Source organism: Marmota monax, unplaced genomic scaffold, assembly GCF_021218885.2.
Source record: "Marmota monax isolate L192 unplaced genomic scaffold, Marmota_monax_Labrador192_F-V1.1 WCK01_AAM20220418_F8-fsc00192, whole genome shotgun sequence".
Lineage (NCBI taxonomy): Eukaryota > Metazoa > Chordata > Mammalia > Rodentia > Sciuridae > Marmota > Marmota monax.
In genome coordinates, this window is record NW_026693786.1 from 2,746,453 (window position 1) to 2,766,382 (window position 19,930).

Genomic DNA, 19,930 nt, shown 5'->3' on the forward strand with positions numbered 1-19,930 from the left:
TTTTGTAGTTGTAGTTGGACACAATAACTTTATTTATTTATATGTGGTGCTGAGGATCGAACCCAGGGACTTGAATGTGTGAGGCGAGTGCTCTACCGCTGAGCCATAACCCCAGCCCCTTTCCTAAATGTTTTATCAGTGAACTTTAAGTTCATTGATTAGAAAAATATTTGCTCACATATATAAAATTAAAATATTTTAAAATGCTATATATTAGCATTTGAAAAACATTTATTTCTATTCCTATTTGCTTTAATTAAATGTGTCCAACCATATTAAGAGCTAATATACTTCTGAGTTTCTAACTTAGGGCTAGGATAGTTAGGCTTCCCTAGCCACTCTGAATTAGTATGCAATTTCATTTTATTTGCAGTGCTGGGGATCAAACACAGGACCTTTGCCCATGCTAGGCAAGCTCTCCAACACTGAGCTATACCCTTGACCCCTACTTTTGAGAATGTTATTTTTACAAGTGACTAAACTTTGATGAATGGAGTGGATACCCAGGTAGCTACTTTTCCAATTCTTTTAACTGTGGCATAGAACATTAAATACTTGAATTTGAAACCAAAACAACTGGAAATCCACCACTCCCTGCAAAATGGCTTTTAGATAATGAAAATCAGTTTAAATGAGTAACATCTTTATTTAAATGAGAAAACATGTAGATTTTTCTTCTCTGTTCAAAAGGGTCAAAATGACATCTACCATCATATCAAATTTTATAAAATAAACACACAACTGCTGTTTTACCTAGAAGTGTTTATACTTGCTATATTACTATTAAATAACAATTTCTTATCTGAAAATGTACCAGAATATAGACGTAGATATTAGTCTTGGCTCTGCCATTCACTAGCTGAAAGCTGTGGTAAGTCGATGTCTCTAATTCAAACTTTTCCCATTTATAAAACAAGAGGGCTTTACTAGATTATCTCTTAGAGTCTTTTCCAAGTGCAGGAAGTCTTACTTTATCATAGTGGAAAGCACTGAATAAATAGTACTATTTTATATGCTGATTCTTTTTTAAATAGCTGAATAAACAATTATTTGCCTCTAACAGTGTAACAGTGTAAGAAACAACATTAATGTATATATTAAGGAAATCTGAATTATAATGTTAATTCAACAAATTACTGCCCAATCAGAAAAGTTATTTCAATGATCAACTAAGGTAACCATGAAATACTTAAAAAACGTTTAAGTACTATAGAGATTTTAAGTAAAAATTATTTTCAATTAAGTTCTACAACTTCATAATTTTTGACATATAAAAGCTATAAAAACTTAACCCATTTTGTCACATTATTCCAAATGTGGAATACCTATAAAAATGTAAATACATAATTACATAAAATTTATACTAATATTAATTAATAATATATAATCAATAAATTATGATTTCTGACTTTTGTTTGGTTCTGGAAATTAAACCCAGGGGTGCTTTCCACTGAGTTATATCCCCAGACCTTTTGTTTTTTATTTTCAGATGGGTCTCCCTAAAGTTGTTGAGGCTGGCCTCAAATTTGCAATATTCCTGTCTCAGTCTCCCAATTTGCTGGGATTTTTAGGTGTGCACCACCATGTCCAACTGACTTCCAACTTATTAAATCTACCAGTGTCAATTTTATTGAAATACTCACAGAATTGAAAACTTGGAATTTAATGGATTAATGGACTTAATGAATTTAGAGATATGATGAAACTATTGCTATAATTGATGTCATGAACATAACCAACACTTCTAAATATTTCATCCCACTCTTAACATTGAGCTACATACCCACCCCTATTTTATATTTTATTTAGAGAAAGAGTCTTACTGAGTTGCTTAGTACCTCGCTGTTGCTGAGGCTATCTTTGAACTTGTGACCCTCCTACCTCAGACTTCCAAACTACTGGGATTACAGGCCTGCACCACCATGTCTGACCCACTTTTTTTTAATAAAAACACTTAACATAAAATCTACCTTCTCGACAAAGTTTTAAGTATACAATGTAGTACTATTAACTGCAGACACTATGCCTAGAACTAGTTTATCTTGCCTAACTAAAACTTGGTGTTCTTTGACAAATGTCTTCCATTTTTCCCTTCCTCTTAGTCCTCAGCAACTACTATTTTCCTCTCTGCTTCTATGAATTTTAGATTTTGCATTTAAGTGGTATCACATAGTTTATGTTCTGTGTCCTTTTTTCACTTAGCTTAATGCCCTCCAGAGTTATCCATGTTATTGCAATCAGAAGGATTTCTTGCCTTTTTAAGGCTGAATAATATTCCATTGTATGTATATTTCACATATTCTTTACCCATTCATCTGTCGATGGAAATTAGGTTATTTTCATGTCTTAGCTATTGTGAATAATGTTTCAATGAACACAGAATTTCAGAGACATCTCTTCAAGATCCTGATTTCAATTCCTTTGGTTATAGACCTAGAAGTGAGATTGCTGGATCATATGGTAGCTCCATTTTTAGTTTTTTAAAGAACTTCCATACTATTTTCAATAGTGGCTGTATAATTCACATTCCCACCAACAGTATACCGTATTCTCCATCTCCTCACAAGCACCTAGTGTCTTTGTATTTTTGACAATAAGTTATCCTAATAGGTGTGAAGTGGTATCTCTGTTATAGTTTAGATTTGCATTTCCCTGATAATTTGTCATAAAGAAAAATCCATCAACAATGTTGCTTAATTCTTAAAGATTTCATCTGTTCAGTAGAGTTTGCTGTGACAAATTCAGAAAATTACATTACTTATAATCATTTCATTTTTCTCTGAACAAAATGTATTCATGTGTTGCTTTGTATATTTCTGTACTTAGTGAAAATAGGAGACTAGGTAGATACCAAGATATCTGCAATGAATACCTTTTGAAATACTTGTTGGGTATTTGCTGATTCTTACTTGCTCTATGATAGAAAAGAATGCTAAACAAGACAGAATAATAAAGTATAATACAGACTTATTTAAATTATGAATGCTCTCTACTGGAGATTTATTAAAAGAGAATCATACTATTTCTTTTAGGTCTCAGATGTTTTTCTGGGGTAAGGGCAGAAATGTTTACTTAGCATAAAATACATATTTCAAAATATGTTTCTTTTCAGTGTTATATGGAAAACTGATCAAGCATCCTCTCACTTGTAATTATCTGAACAAGTTTATTAAATACAATTTTCACACTGAAAATGGAAATATAGTCTTAATCAGATGACTAACTTTCAGAGTAACAGTAAAACTTCCTTGGTCCATGTTCACTATTTTTAAGCCAATAACTTAAATATGTTTACCTTTGGCAGCATGGGAGTATCCCTCTTCTTCTTCTTTTCTGAATTAGGGTCATCTAATAAGTCTGGCTCAAAAGTATAAAGTTCAGTAAGCTCATTCATAGTAAAATGGCGCTCAACCTGTTGTTGATCAACGACTCGAAAAGATAATGACTGCTTAGTTACTTGCCGATCATATATCTTATCTTCCATGGTTCCCTTTGTAAAAAGAAGGAACAATATACAAAATAAATAAAATTCTATAAACATGAAACTTCATCAGGAGAAATATGGTTACTAGTTAATATGAGATGGTAAAACTTCAGATAATCATTTGTCATAAAGGAAAATTTATTAGAAATGTGGTTTAATTTATCAAAAATTTCATCTGTTCACCACAGATTGCCATGACAAATTAAGAGAATCACATTCCTGGTAATAATTCCATATTATCTGAACAAAATGCATTCATGTGTTGCTTTATATTTCTTTGCTTGGTGAAAGTGACAGCGGGTAGCTACCAGGAATAAATAGAAATAAAAAGGATAAATGAAATTAGGATTTAGGTGAATACTAAAGTTAGAATGCAAAAGAACAGTTTAATTCCTTTTCCATGGAATATAATGAGCTATCAACAATCAACATAAATCAACTTTGTATCAAGAATTACTTTGTATAATATCAGGACAGAAAACAAAAATGCCATTTCCATTACATATATGTAGCATTATAAGCTACAATATAAAGAATCTCTACACAAAATAACAGGAAAGTGTTTATAATGAGGATATTAATCTTATCACATACTAAAGAAGATAAAATAAGCAGGGATCTACCAGAAAGTCTTTAATTGACAAGACCAGATTTGGAGACAGGCAGAAAATGATAACACCTGCTCTCAAAGCAGATGTACCAGTTAGAAGGACAAGCTGTTACTATAAACCTATTATTACCTCTGAATGCAACCACTTATTTTTAATTTTTACTTTTTTGGCACTAGAGATTGAATACAGGGATACACTACCACTGAGCTGCATCCCCAGCCCTTCCTTTTTTTTTTTTTAATTTCAGAGAGGTCCAACTAAGTTGCCCAGGCTAGCCCCGAATTTGCAATCCTTTTGCCTTCGATTTCTGATTAGCTGGAATTACAGGTGTGCACCACTACACCTGGCAAAATGCATCTATTTATTTGATTTTGTTTTTCTTAACTTTGAGTATTGTTTTTTAATACTTGGTTTTATACTTAAATCACCCTAATAGTTTCACCTACATAGTATGAAATACTCTTTGTAATGATTCTGTTGGTAAAATAAATTGGCTTTTTATTTACCCACATTTCTCAAATTAAGAGAAAACTAGTAGCCACTGAAAAACAACTACCTACTCTTCTATAAGCAAATTAGATTTACTCATTGGCTTTTTTACATGTGCAAAGTAAATGAACTATAAATATTAAACTATCCTGAACTAGCAAGAAAATACTAAATCTGTTTACTCATACAAAATAATCTCAAAGGCTTGGGATGTAGCTCAATGGTAGAATGTTTAGCATGTGTGAGGCCCTGTACTGGGGTGCAATTCCCAGTACTGCAAAACAACATCAAAAAATATCAAGAAAGCTAACACTATAGAAATTAATGAACTGCAGAACAGAAAACTGGGAGGGGCCAAATTTGACTTCTGCTGCTTTATTTATAGGAATGACATATTCAACTATGTTTGCTTCTCAATAGTAGTTACATGTACATCCTGTATCTCTAAAATATTAGATTCATCCAAATTTTCAGTAGGGAAAAGAGAATATGAGTTACAAACCTACCTGAGCTAAGAACCTATACACATAAACAGGCTTAGTTTGTCCAAAGCGATAAACTCTGAATATACTCTGGATGTCGTAAGATGGATTCCAAGAAGCATCAAATATAATTACTCGATTAGCAGCTACCAGATTAATTCCAAGGGATCCTGCTTTGGTGGAAATGATAAACAACCGCCCTCTGAAAATGAAAATATAGGATACATGCTTTAGTAATAAATACTTTATAGATATTTTATTTATGATATGACTTTTTGATCCTAGTGAAGTTTTTATATTATCATAAGTTCAGAGAATTCATTTTCTTTCTTTCTTTTATTTTTTGGTACTGGGGATTAAATCCAAGGGCACTTTGAACCACTAAGCTATTTCCCCAGCCCTTTTTTAGTTTGAGATAGGGTCTACTAAGTTAGTGGCAAGCCTTGAAGTTATCATCTTCCTGCCTCAGCCTCCTGAGTCACTGGGATTACAAGTATATGCCACTGTGACTGGTCATTTCTTACTTATGGAAGAAAATAAGGCATCTAAGGAGTCAGACTCATGATTTATATTCTCAGGAAGGATCTTATTGACAGAAAATAAAAAGCTTTATTTAAGAAGAAAAATGGATATGGTGATCTTATGTATGCAATGTATTCAAAGTTTTTTTTCCCCCACAGATTTCTGAGCAATTTTAGAAAAATTACATGTAATTTGAAAGCCCATATTGTGTTAGATACTGTTATAAGCACTCAATATATCAAAATAAAAAAACAGTGCATAAGGAACTGAGTGTAGTAGGGTTCACTCATACACAAACAATTACAGAGTAACAAATTTAATGATAAAAAATAGGATACATGTAAAGAAATAGCTAAACTAAAAGGAAGAACACAAAGGGCTCCATGAAGGGTGTGTTTAAAGAAAAATAATTACACTAATAGATTATCTGACATGTTGGAACAAAAGGACTGAAAATATTTCTATAGAAGAATTTGAGAATGAATTAGGGACAGGTACACAGAAATCCAAGCAAATGGTTAATACAAATGATCACTTCAGGGAAATAAACAAGAACACAGCCCAGTACAGTGGTGCACCCCTGTAATCCCAGTGGCTAGGAGGCTGAAACAGGAGGATCTCAAGTTCAAAACCAGCCTCAGTAAAAGCAAGGTGCTAAGTAATTAAGTGAGATTCTAATTCTAAATAAAATACACATAGGGCTGGGGATGTGGCTCAGTGACAGAGTACGCCTCAGTGACCGAGTTCAATCTCTGGTTCCAATATATATAAAATAAAAATAAACAGGAACACATAAAAGGAAAACTAATCACAGTATGTAAATGACTTAAGAACATTTACACAGTCACAATAAGGCAAACACTCCAAAAATTGATTTAGGTAAACAGTATGAAAAATTATATTGGTAAAATGAGCAAGAAGTGATGTATGGATAAATTCCCACCTTAGAATGTAGTAAGGATATGTGTACAAAAACACCAGAATAACATGGGATAAAATTAATTACCTCTGGAAAGTAGAAATCATGGATAGAAAGAGGTTGGTCAAAGTATTGGTTTTTAAGCCTTGCAAAACTATTCACTTTTAATAATAATATGTAAATATATTACTTTGACACAAATAAAAATTTAATTTGAAAACAAAGATAATATTTTTTGAAAGTATAAAAAAGTTTAAGGGGAAAAAACTATATAGGTCCATTCCCCAGAAACAACCTCCATTCATATCATTGTACATTTCCTCCTATTGGTCTCTTTTTTTCTAAGCGTATACGTTTTTGGTTAAGTCAACATAGTATCTGTATATACAGTTCATATTGCAAACATTTCTTTTTTTTTTTTTTTGAGAGAGAGAGAGAGAGAGAATTTTTTTTAATATTTATTTTTCCGTTTTTGGCGGACACAACATCTTTGTTAGTATGTGGTGCTGAGGATTGAACCCAGGCCGCACGCATGCCAGGCGAGCACGCTACCGCTTGAGCCACATCCCCGCCCTTACAAACATTTCTTTAAATTTTTTTTATACATGTCATGCCTGTTAGCTACCTCTTTCACTGGATTGCCATATAATAATTTAGTGATTGGTTTATTGTTGGCAACTTATATGAAAATGAGAAAAACTCTGGGAAAAGCCCTCAGCAATCACCATATAATCCCTTTACACTAAGCCTTGTTTTCTATACCTTCATGACAGAAAATTACCATTAAAATGCCAGCCCATTACATTTATAGCACTATATACCAGATTGCAGGGAGACACTAAATTTGAATAATGAATTTATTTTCAGTTTACCAATCATATTGTTTATTAAAGAAAAATCTAGTACAAAGGAACAGATATAAAATGAATGTTCTATATGAATTTAGTGTAAAAACACATCTAGGAAAATTACCACAAAAATGACCAATTTCCAAGAAAATATATTCATTATGTAATAGCAAAAACTTGAAAATAAAAAGTACAACAACACATGTAACTACAATCTGGTAGGGCTTGTGGTTCTAAAGTGCTTGCCAAACATGTGCAAAACCCTGGGTTCAACTTCGAGTACCACAGAAAAAAATAAATAAAAAAGAAGGAAGGAAGGGCCATTCACTATTAAATGGGATATATTGCCATTAAAAAATCCAAAACATTATGTTGTGTGAAAAAAAGGATATAGAACCTTCTTAAATAAAAATTAAATTACATTGAAACATAAAACACATATACACACAATGTTCATAGTGGTTATCTTGGTCAGGAGGGTTATGATTGTTTTCTGATTTTGTTTTGTTTTTTGTTTTCTTGTACCAGAGATTGGACCTAGGGGCACTTAACCCTGAGCTACATCCCTAGCACATTTTATATTTTATTTAAAGACAGGGTCTCACTAAGTTGCACAGGGCCTTGTTAAGTTGCTGAGGCTTTGCAATCCTTTTATCTCAGCCTCCTGAGCTGCTGGGATTACAGGTGTGTGCCAACATACCTGGCTGTTTTCTTCTTTTTACTTTTAAAAAATATATATGCATTATAGAGAACAATTCCTCAAAAAGAACAAACTACTACAACTCATTTACTATGAAAGAGATCATTTTAATAGTCTTAATGCTATTAAGGAAATTTAACCAAAATCTTAAAACTCTCCCTCAAAAAAGAAGAAGAAAATAATCTGGCAAAATTTACAACATGTTATTGTTTGGGTCCGGAATGTTCCCGCCCCCAGAACTCATGTATTGAAGGCTTGGGCCCCAATGCAGCAAGGTTCAGAGATAGGGTTTAGGAAAAGTGAAAATTAACTATGAGGGCACTAATCTTGTCAATAGATTAATCAATTGACGAATTCATAATCTGTAAGGACTATTGGGAAGTGGTTGGTTCTTAGGTTATACCAACCTGCCAACCATGAAATGAAACCCTGAGCCAAAACAAAGCTTTCCTCCTTTAAGTTATTTATGTCAAATATTTTTCTCACAGTGATGTAACACCTAAGACTGCTGAGAGCCACAGCCGAAGGGGCCCCAGCAAACTTCCAGCTGCCGGCTGATGATTGGCTCACAGCGGCCCCAGCAACATCTAGCTGATTGGCTCCTCTGCAGTGATGCTCATTGGGCTGTTTCCCTGCCCTTTCAGACCACAGAGCTGCTCATTGGGGGACTTTTTTGGCTCCGCCCATGTGACCCAGCCAATCGGCCTCAAGAGCAGGAGGATTGTGGGAGGTGGAGAGAAGCTTGTGTTGGAGAGAGAGGCTTGTGGAAAGCCGGTGGTGGCAGTTGAGGCTCTGAGGGTTTTTCCTGAGAGGCTGTTTTGTTTGGCGTGTGTGGTTCTAAAAATAAAGTTAGTTTCTTTTGACAAGTGGCTCCTGATTGTGCCCAGCCAGACTGCGGCATAAGACACAAGGCATTTAAAATATAAATCTATAAAACCTCTTTAAGAAAATAGAAAAGGCAATACTTCTCAATAAATTTTATGAAGCCAATATTATCCTGATGCCAAATCCAAAGACTATACAAAAACAACTAAATTTAGACCAATATCTTTCATAAACTCCTCCCAACAAAATATTAGCAAATAGCAACACCCAGTACCATAACTATACATATCACCAAGTAAAGGTTTTTTTCCAGGAATGGAAAGCTGAGTCAATATCTAAAAATCACTCCATATAAAATACCATATTAACAAGGTAAAGTAAAATAAAACCAAACATAATTGACATAGAAAAAGCATTTGACAAAAATTAAACACCAAATAATAATAAAAACTCTTGGCAAATTAAGACTATTGAGAAACTTCCTCAACTTGAAGGAGTACCTGCAAAAAACCTACAAATAAACTGGATATGGTGGTGCATGCCTATAATCCCAGCTACTTGACAGACAGAAGCAGCCTTCTGAAAATAAAATTTGGAAAGGATTAGGAATGTTAGCTCAGTGATAATGCACTTGCCTAGATGCATGAGGCCCCAGGTTTTATAGGCAGGACCGCAAAAATCAAATAAAAACCCATAGCTAAAATCATAGTTAATAAAGACTGAATGCTTATAAGTTAAGGAAGAAGTCAAGGATATCCAATCTTAACACTTTGACTCATCACATTACTGCCAATTCGAGCCAGTGTATTAAGCCAAGAAAAGAACATAAACAACATACATATCAGAAAGCAAGAAATAAAACTATTGCTACATATAGATAACATAATGTTCAATGTAGAAAATCCTAAAAAATCTACAAAAAAACTCCTATAACAAATAAAAGTAGCAAAATCACAGACAGAATATCAACACAAAAATCAACTGCATTTCTATATGCTAACAATGAATACAGGGAAACCAAAATTTAATACCATATCATCTGAAATTACTCAAAATAAAAATACTTACAGGTGTAAACCTAACAAAATATACATGAGACTTGTATGCTGGAAACTCAAAAACACTGATTAAAGTAATTAATGATAACATAAATGAAACTACACACTATTTACAAATCAGAAGTTTCAATAAAGACATTATTGTCCTTAAGACAAACAGATTCAACATGATTTCTATTTTAATAAGAAATGCAAGGGGCTGAGACTGTAACTCACTCATGGTAGATAAAGTGCCTAGCATGTATGAGCCCAGGGTTTGATCCAAACACACACATACACACACAAACACACACACACACACACACACCACCCCTTTGGAAAACATCAGTAGATATAGGCAAGATTATTCTAAAATGTACATAGAAAAGCAAATAAATTAGGCTAGTTAAGAGAATTTGTAAAAAGTAGAATAAAATGTGAAGAATCATTCAATCTAAGATTAAAGTTTACTATACAGCTAAAGCAAGCAAGATTATGTGATAATTGCAGAAAAATAGTCATATGAACCAATAGAATAGAATAGCCAAATGATTTCTCACAAAGGTAGAAAAGCAATGTAGTGAGGGAAAAATGGCTTTTTCAACAAATGCTGCTGGAACAATTAGATCACTGCTTAAAATAAACCTCTAACTAAACTAAATATCTATCTATACTAAGGATTGAATCCGGGGGTTTTTTTGAACACTGAACCACATCCCAAGCCCTTTTTATTTTGTTTTGAGATAAGGCCTTGCTAAGTTGTTGAGGCAAGCTTCAAACTTCAGGTCCTCCTGCATCAGACTCTTCAGTTGCTGGGATTACAGGTATTAACCATCAGGCCAGGCTAAACTTCATATTTTATATAAAATCAACTGAAATTACATCACAGACTTAACTAGAAAATCTAAGAACATAAAACTTTCAGAATATAACACAGGAGAAAAATCTTCAGGACATAGGGCTATGGGAAAGAGTTGTTAAGAATTGGCACAAAAAGCATAATCAAACAAACACTGTCAAATTAAATTTTGTCCAAATTAAAAACTATCCTTTTGATAGCCAGGTGTGGTGACACATGCCTGTAATCCCAGAGACTCTGGAGGATGGGGCAGGAGGATTGTAAATTCCAGGCCAGCCTCAGCATCTTAGCAAGGTCTTGTCTCAAAATTTTAAAAATATATATATATAAAAATAAATGGGCTGAGGATGTGGCTCAGTAGTTAAGCACCCCAGGTTCAATGCCCAGTACCAAAATAAATGAATAACTTGGCTTTGTTAAAGACATGTGAAGGGGCTGAACAGACAAGCAATAAACTGGCAGAAAACATTTGCAAACCACGTATGACAAAAGAACTCTCTTCTAGATCATAAATTCTTGATAAAATAATAAACTCCACAATAAAATAAACAAGTAATTCAATAAGAAAATGATCAAAAAAGAGGCATTTCACCAAAGGAGCTATGTTATTTGGATCTATAGTATGATACCATTTATGTAATGGTCTTCGGTCTTCTTATGACAAAATTATGAAGAAGAACAAATTAGTCATTGTTAGGGGTTAGAGATAATGGTGAGGTTGATAAGAATGGATGTCACTACATAAAAGGGTTATGAGAGATATCTCTGTGGTGACAGAATAATTTTGTATATTGACTGCAGTGGTTTTTTTAACATGAATTTCTATGTATGATAAAAAAGATATACAAACACATTTCACATTCAAGTGTTAATTTCTTGGTTGATAATGAAACTACAGGTATCTAAGATCTAACCACTGAACAAAATGAGACAAAGGATTTACAGATGTCTCTATACTATCTTTGCAAGTTTTTATGAATCTATAATTATTTCTAAGTAAAAAATATAGCAAAGGGTGTGATAGCACATGCCTACAGTTAACCTGTTGAGAAGGCTGAGGCAGAAGGATTACTTGAGCCTAAGCTAACTAGGAACACTAACACTACTGAAAATTACTTCTAGGTCACATGAGATGACAACATAAGATATGGTAATTATCTTAAAGTTCATCTTAATAAGTCTTTCATACTGTTTCTGCATGAAAGAATTATATTTATATTTTCTAAAATTACTATGGTCAGATATAACTACTGTAACCCAAATCCATGATATATATATATATATACACAAACATATGCGCGCGCGTGCGCGCGCACACACACACACACACACACACACATATTCCTAAAGCATGTATCCAAATCAGAAACACTTTTTGGTTTATGTTTAGGAGTGATTCATTGACTAGTAATAGTAAGTAAGTCTATCTGACACCTCAGCATCTCCATTTCAAAACTGTTCTGTACTCACATCAAGTATGAAAGTTATGGACCAGATCAAAATGCTATGGTGGTATTTAAAAATCTGGGATGCTGAACAAGTCACAGTTTCAACCATGTTTGACGAATAAGGGTTATTTAATAAAATTACTTCTCAGTCCAGCATGGTTGGCACATGTCTTTGGTCTCAGCTACTTGGGGGCTGAGGCAGATATATTACTTGAGCCCATAAAAGGTCAGCCTAGGAAACATAGTAAGAACTAGTTTCTGAAAAACTTATATAAAAATAAAATTACTTCTTCATACTCATGCACAGTAATTTTTTAAAACATGAAAACATATAAACAAATGTACTTATTCTTAAAGCAGTCTGATAACTAATAACACACTTTATAAATTAACTGTACTCAAAATATCCCTATATAAGCACTCCTAACTCCTATAGATTATCAATTAATACTCTTCACATGACCTAACTGAAATTTCACTAGCCTGAAGCCTTGATTTGGTTCATGACTGCTAGAATTAAAAAATGTCTTTTATAACACATTATTCCTCATTGTTTAAAATATTAAGACACACATTAGTCATCCTACCATTAAACTAATCCCCTCTCTGCCTTTGTTTCAAAGGCCATGCTTTCATATATTTGTGTTTAATGTGTTGGTATGTTTGTGTATGTATGTGTGTGTATATATGAAATTTTCATTGCTAAATGCATTTTGATTATGTCAATCAGTAACAGTTAAAAACAAAATAAAAACCGCACATATAAAGCACACTGTATCTATAGTTATTTAAATATTATGATTCACATTTCTACAACAAAGAAAGAGATCAGGAAAACTTTGCTAACTTTAAAATCATCAAGAGTCTGTCACCAATGATAATATAAAAATGGCCAGTAAGCACATAAAAAGATATTCAACATAATTTATCATTAGGGAAAGGCAAATTAAAAACTGCATGAGGCACATCAATGTTTATAGCAGCACAATTCACAACAGCTAAGCTGTGGAACCAACCTAGATGCCCTTCAGTTGATGAATGGATAACAAAAATGTGTTATAGATACACAATGGAATATTATTCAGCATTAAAAGGGAATAAAATCATGGCATTTGCAGGTGAATGGATGGAGTTGGAGAATATAATGCTAAGTGAAGTTAGCCAATCCCCAAAAACCAAATGCCAAAATGTTTTCTCTGATATAAGGATGCTAATTCATAATGAGGTTGGGGGGAAGCACGGGTAGATCAGAAGAAGTCTAGATAGAGCAAAGGGGGGGAGGGAGTGTAAGGGAGGGGGCTTGGGGGTAGAAATGGTGGTGGAATGAGATGGACATCATTACCCTACGTACATGTATGAAGACACAAATGGTGTGACACTACCTTGTGTACAACCAAAGATATGAAAAATTGTGCTCTATATAGGTAATGTGAATTGTAATGCATTCTGCTGTCATACATAACAAATCAGAATTTTAAAAAAAATCACATGAGGTACCATTATATACTTACTAGAAATAGGTAAAATAATTTTGTAAAAATATGACAAAAGTAAACACTAATAAGAATGCAGAACAACTGGAACTCTCACACACTATTGTTGGGAATACAAAAGTGTACAGTCACCTGGGAAAACTGACAGCTTCTAATATATATATATATATATATATATATATATATATATAATAAAATAAACTTACCATATAATCCAGAAATTATCATTCTGCATTTTCATTACACTGAAAGAGATCCCTATACTTACAAAAAATAGTACATGAATGTTTGGGGCAGCTATGATTTTAATCCCCAAACCTGGTAATAATGCAAATGTCCTTCAAGTAGAAATGGCTAAACAAACTGATACATCCCTGCAAAGGACAATTATTCAACAAGAAAAAAGGAACACCAGCAATGACATGGATGAATTACAAATGCATTTCACTAAATGAAAGCAGTGAGACTAAATAGGCAGCAAAATGTATGATTCCAGAGATGGAGATGTAACTCAGGGGTAGAATGCATGCCAGAGGCCCTGGGTTCAATCACCAGGAAGAAAACAAACAAACAAATAATTCCACGAATGAATTTGGAGAGGAGGGTGAAACTTGTATCTTCACTGTATCTTCCATTTATCAAAATTCTCTAGAGAAGGATACACTAAAAAGAGTGAATTTTACTGTATGTAAATTAAAAATGACTTTAAAAGCCTCTCTATACATACAGAAGATGATTCATACCTCACATTAGTTTCATCATTAAATTCTTCAGCCCATTTCTTCCTTGATTGTGCAGTAGTAGAACCATCTAAACGGTAATAGTCAATATTTCGAAGCCATTTCCCCTCACCTGAAAATTTAATGAGAAAACACAAAAAGGATTTGATACATTGCTCTGCTAACAGATTTTCCTCCTTACTCACCACTTAAAAAGGATATATATTTATAATGCTGTATTTCCAGTATTTGTATAGTACCACACATATTTTTCTTAACCTAGGGACAATTAATTGTATTACAAATAAATTCACCACAAATTTCATTCAAAAAAATTTCAATTAAGTAGATATTGAACATAGGTGGTGGTTATTGTTTTGGTACCAGGGATCGAACCTAAGTGTCCTTAAAAACTGATCCATATCCCTAGCCCTTTTTAGTTTTTATTTTAAGACAGGGCTCAGTTAAGTTGCTTAGAGCCTCACTAAGTTTTAGAGGCTAGCTTTGAACATGCAATCCTCCTGCCTTGCCCTCCCAAGTCACTGGGATTAAAGGCCTACACCACCATGCCTGGCTTCTGAACATACATGAGAATTTCATAAAAGCATTTCTTTGATTAAAATCCTTTAAAACTGCCCAATGTAGGGCTGGGGTTGTGGCTCATCAATAGAGCACTCGCCTCTCACCTGCAAGACCCTGGGTTCGATCCTCAGCACCACATAAAAAAAAATAAATAAACAAGTGAAATAAAGGTATTGTGTCCAACTACAACTAAAAAATAAATATTTTTAAAAAACTGTCCAAAGTATATGATAAATTGCACTTTGCTCATGAGGTATGCTTTAATTATGCAAATGGAGGGAAGGAAGGGAGAATGGGAATAGGAAAAACAGTAGAATTAATCAGACATAACTTTCCTATGTTCATTTATTAATACATGACCACTACAACTCCACATCATGTTCAACCACAAGAATGGGATCCTAATTAGAATAAGTTTTACTCCATGTATGTATAATATGTCAAAATACATTCTACTATCATGAATATCTAAAAAGAATTTTTTAAAAAATTACATAAAAACTCAAGTAAATATGCAAATAGCCAGGTTTCTCCCCTTTTTATTAACAACTTGGTAACTACCAGGTGAACACCATAAACAATGATTTTATTCATTCATTGATCAAGTATTAACTGAGTGCCTGATATATGACAAAACCTTTTACTGGTTAGCCAAAAGTTTCAGCATATATTTCCATTTTATGAATATTATTTGGGTGTTCATATGTGTATCTATGTGTGAGTGTGAAGGTCTTAGGTATGTGAGTTAGTGATCTGACGTCAACTTTTAGACAAGTTATGTAAAAGTTTCCCAAGACTTGCATTGATACCAGGAATTGAGTGCTTATGACATTTTAATATTTCATACATAATCTTCATTCTGAATTTTTAAAATATTTTTTAGTTATAGTTGGACATAATACTTTATTTATTTTTATGTGGTGCTGAGGATCGAACCCAGGACCTCGCACATGCTAGGTGAGCGCTCTACCACTGAGCTCCAACCCCAGCCCTTCATTCTGATTTTTTAACTATAAACATACTACTACTATTACCCATCCAAGAAAGATTCATATTTCCATGCTGTAGAGTCTTAATAAATGAATATATATGCCTTTTAACAAATTCTTTAAACTTCGTACATTTGTTAAATAGATGTTTTTTCATATGTTTATGATTTATGCATGTTTTATACTGAAAACCTAGAATTTCCTTGCTGAAAATTCAATAATGTCTAAAAATGTAATTTTACTTATGATCTTTATTCATTCTATTAGGGAAAACAGCATATGTATCTGTGGAAAAAAGAATTTGAGAGAAGAAGGTGGATAAAAAGGTCACATTTATATTATAATCAGTCACTTCAACAGTATAAATATTGTAAAATATTATAATAAATATGCTAAACATAAATGAATGGAAAATAATATAACTATTTTTAAATGTTTTATTAGAGCTTTATAGATATATACAATAGTGGGGTTCATTTTGACATAATCATATATGCTGGAATATAATTTGCTCCATTTCATCCCAAGTACTTTCTCTTTCCCTCCTCTTCTCCCTCCCACTGTTCCCCTTACCATACTTACTAGTCTTCCTTCTATTTTTTTATTGTTTTATTTGGTGCTTTATGGATTTGATTATTTAAAAAAGCATTTCAACATAGTTTCCTTTTTGTGATAATGGTGATGAATCTCTAATACCACTTCCATGAATCCAATGCATAAAAACTGGTAGTATAGGTCAGTAGTTAATAATATAAACCTTGGAGTAAGACTCAATGAATTTAATTTCAGTTTCACTGTTTACTAACATTTTCACTTCATGCAAATAATTAAACTCCTTATGCATCCATTTCTTTATAAAAATGGGGATAATTTTGTACCTCTTACACAGGGTTGCAGGAAGTCACTGTTTGTGCTTATGTGTTAAAGTATTTCCCCTATGCTTTTTTTTCCCTCTAGCAGTTACAAGATTTCCATCTACATCATTGACCCATTTTGAGTTGATCTTTGTGAAGGGTGAGAATTGGGATCTAGTTTCACTCTTCCAAAAATGGATATCCAGTTTTCCCAGCAACATTTGTTAAATAGTTTGTCTTTTCTCCAATTTATCTTTTGGCACTTTTTCAAGAATCAGATGACTGTATCTGTGTGGGTTTCTATTTGTGTGTTCTATTCTGCTGCATTTATGTGTCTGTTTTTATGCCAGTACCACACTCTTTTTGTATAGCTCTGTGGTATAATTTGAAATCTGGAATTCTGATCCATGTTGATATGAGGAATTATTTCAACTTGTATTTGCTTAAACATGCTTTGTGGGCTAAAATATAATCTATTTTGGAGAAAGTTCCATGACCAATGGTAAAGAAAGTATTTTCAGCTATTGCTGGGTTAAATATTCTATAGATGGCTGTTATGTCCATTTAATCAATAGTATGTTTTAACTATGCAGTATCTTTGTTGATTTTATGTTGGGAAGACATATCAGTAAGAGAGGTATATTGAAATCACCAATTATTGTAATTGAGCCAATTTGGGCCATAATGTTAGGTAGTGTTTTTCTTATGAAATTAGGGCATACATATTTACAATAGTCATACCTTATTTCTGCATTGTTCCCCTGTGTAGTGACCTTTTTTGTCTCTTCTTACTAATTTTGGATTGAAACCTGCTTTGATTGATATGAGAGTAGCTACTCCTCCTTACGACTGAGTTCCATTTGCATGGAATATCATTTTCTATCCTATCACTTTCATCAGTGTGTGGATGTCTTTGCCAATGAGCTATGTTTCTTGGAAGGAATATATCATTGTATCTTGTTTATTAATCCAATCTGTCACTCTATGTCTTTTAATTGGAGGATTGATACCATTTATATTGTTATTATAGGGGTATGCATTTTATCCTGACATTTTCCTTTTTGTGATATTTGATCCAATCCTAATTCTTATTTGCTTACTTAACCATCTAATGATATCTATCCTTTCCCAAGCTCTCTTAGTTGTTTTCTTCTTCTCCTGTGTGTAGTATTGCGTTATCTTTTTGCAATGCTGGTTTAGTGGTCGTGAATTCCTTTAGCTCATAGTTGTTTGGAAAGTTTAAATTTCTGCTTTGATTCTAAAGGACACAACTTTACAGATTATGGCAATCAATATTAGCAGTTGTTTTCTTTCAGGGCTTGGAACATACCATCCAATGTCCCCTGGGCTTTAGAATTTCTATTAGGATATCGGCTGTTATTCTGCTAGGTTTGAATGTGTACATGTCTTGATGTCTCTTTCTTGCAGTTTTTAAAATTCTTTATTTTTCTGGAATTCTCACATTTCAAATATAATGTACCATACATAGTTTATTTTCTGGTCTGGTCTATTTGGAGTTCAATCAGTGACATTACCCAGAGTTCTTGTATATTCTGTTCAGTTTTTTAATTTTTTTCTTATTGTCTGAAATTCAATTCATGGACTTTATCTTGAAGTCCTGAGATTTTGTCTTCTGACTTATTTAATCTATTGGTGAGAATTAGTCAACTGAGTTTTTTTATTTGAATGAGTTTACATTTCCAGGACATATTTGGTTCTTTTTAAGAATCTCTCTCTCTTTATTGGAATGTTCCTTCATACCTTGTATTTTCTCCGTTAGGTCATTATTTAGATCTACTTTTAATTCACCGATCACTTTAACAATAATTTTTTAAAGTCTTTGGCAAACATTTCCTCTTCTTTAATATCTATAGGTTTAGTTTTTTGAGGATTATGAACATTTGGTGGCATCTTATTACCTTGATTTCTTATGTTTCTATATTGAGATCTACAAATTTTGTGGGGCCAATCTCTATTTCACCATTATATGAGGGTTTTTCTAGAGATTTTCTTTTTCTTTAGAATGTGTCCCTGAGCTAGGGGTATAACTCAGTGTCAAAACGCCTGCTCAACATGTTCACTATGAACTTTGAACAATCTCTAGCATCACATTGAAATATGAAAATCATAAGTAACTGTGACCACTTATGAGCAAAAATATATCCTATAAGACATATCAACTTATTAAAAATGTTCGGTACATGCTAGCAACTCAGGAGTCTGAAGAAGGATCACAAATTCAAGGTCAGTACCAACAACTTAGCAAATCCCAGTCTGAAAATTAAAAAAATAAAGTAAGTAGTGGCAAACTGTCCTTGGGTTCAATTTTTAGTACCCTTCCCCCCGAAAAAATGTTTACTACAAACTCACTAGTCCAGAAGTGGAAATAGCAAAATAGAAAGTGATATCCTATAATAGGCTGAAAAAATAGTGTCAAAGAAAGTATAATGGATATTAAAAATATATAAAGTATTTGAGAAAATAGGAAGAAGCAAGAAAGAAAAAAACTGAAAATAAGAAGAGACATGAATTGGCATGAACATACTTTATATACAAAGATATGAAAATTCTGCTCTATATGTAAAATAGAATTGCAATGCATTCTGCTGTTGTATATTTTAAAAAATAAGATCAATTAAACAAAAAAAGGAAAATAAGAAGATAGACACAAGACAAAAAAAAAAAGAAAACATGAAAGAGGGAGAAAGCATAGAAAAAAGCAAGAAGAAAAAGAAGACTAAATCCAGTTAATATTAAAAAGAAAAAACATAGCCAGGCATGGTGGTACAACCTGTAATTCCAGTGACTTGGGAGGCTGAGGCAAGAGGACAAGTTTGAGACCAGCCTCAGCAACTTAGGCCCTAAATAACTTAGTAAAACCCTATATCACAAAATAAAAAATAAAAAGGCTGGGGATGTGGCTCAGTGTTTTAAGTACCACCAAGTTCAATCCCTGGTATACACCCCACACCCCAAATAAAAACAGAAACCAAAAACACAACAGCCAGGAGTAGTAGCACATGCCTATAATCCTAGCTATTCAAGAGGCGGAGGCAGAAGGATTCCAAA

General features: G+C 33.1%; 1 protein-coding gene across 11 annotated transcripts in view; it reads right to left on the reverse strand.

Annotated features, from left to right (window-relative positions):
* Atrx (ATRX chromatin remodeler) overlaps window positions 1-19,930 on the reverse strand; it is a 231,630-nt gene that overhangs the window by 27,725 nt on the left and 183,975 nt on the right. For all 11 annotated transcript variants that reach the window (XM_058584904.1, XM_058584905.1, XM_058584910.1 and 8 more), the window contains 3 exons: window positions 14,461-14,569; window positions 5,091-5,268; window positions 3,296-3,490 (listed from right to left, as the gene is read on the reverse strand). In XM_058584904.1, coding sequence (XP_058440887.1) covers window positions 3,296-3,490; window positions 5,091-5,268; window positions 14,461-14,569 — 482 coding nt within the window. The remainder of the gene's footprint in view (window positions 1-3,295; window positions 3,491-5,090; window positions 5,269-14,460; window positions 14,570-19,930) is intronic.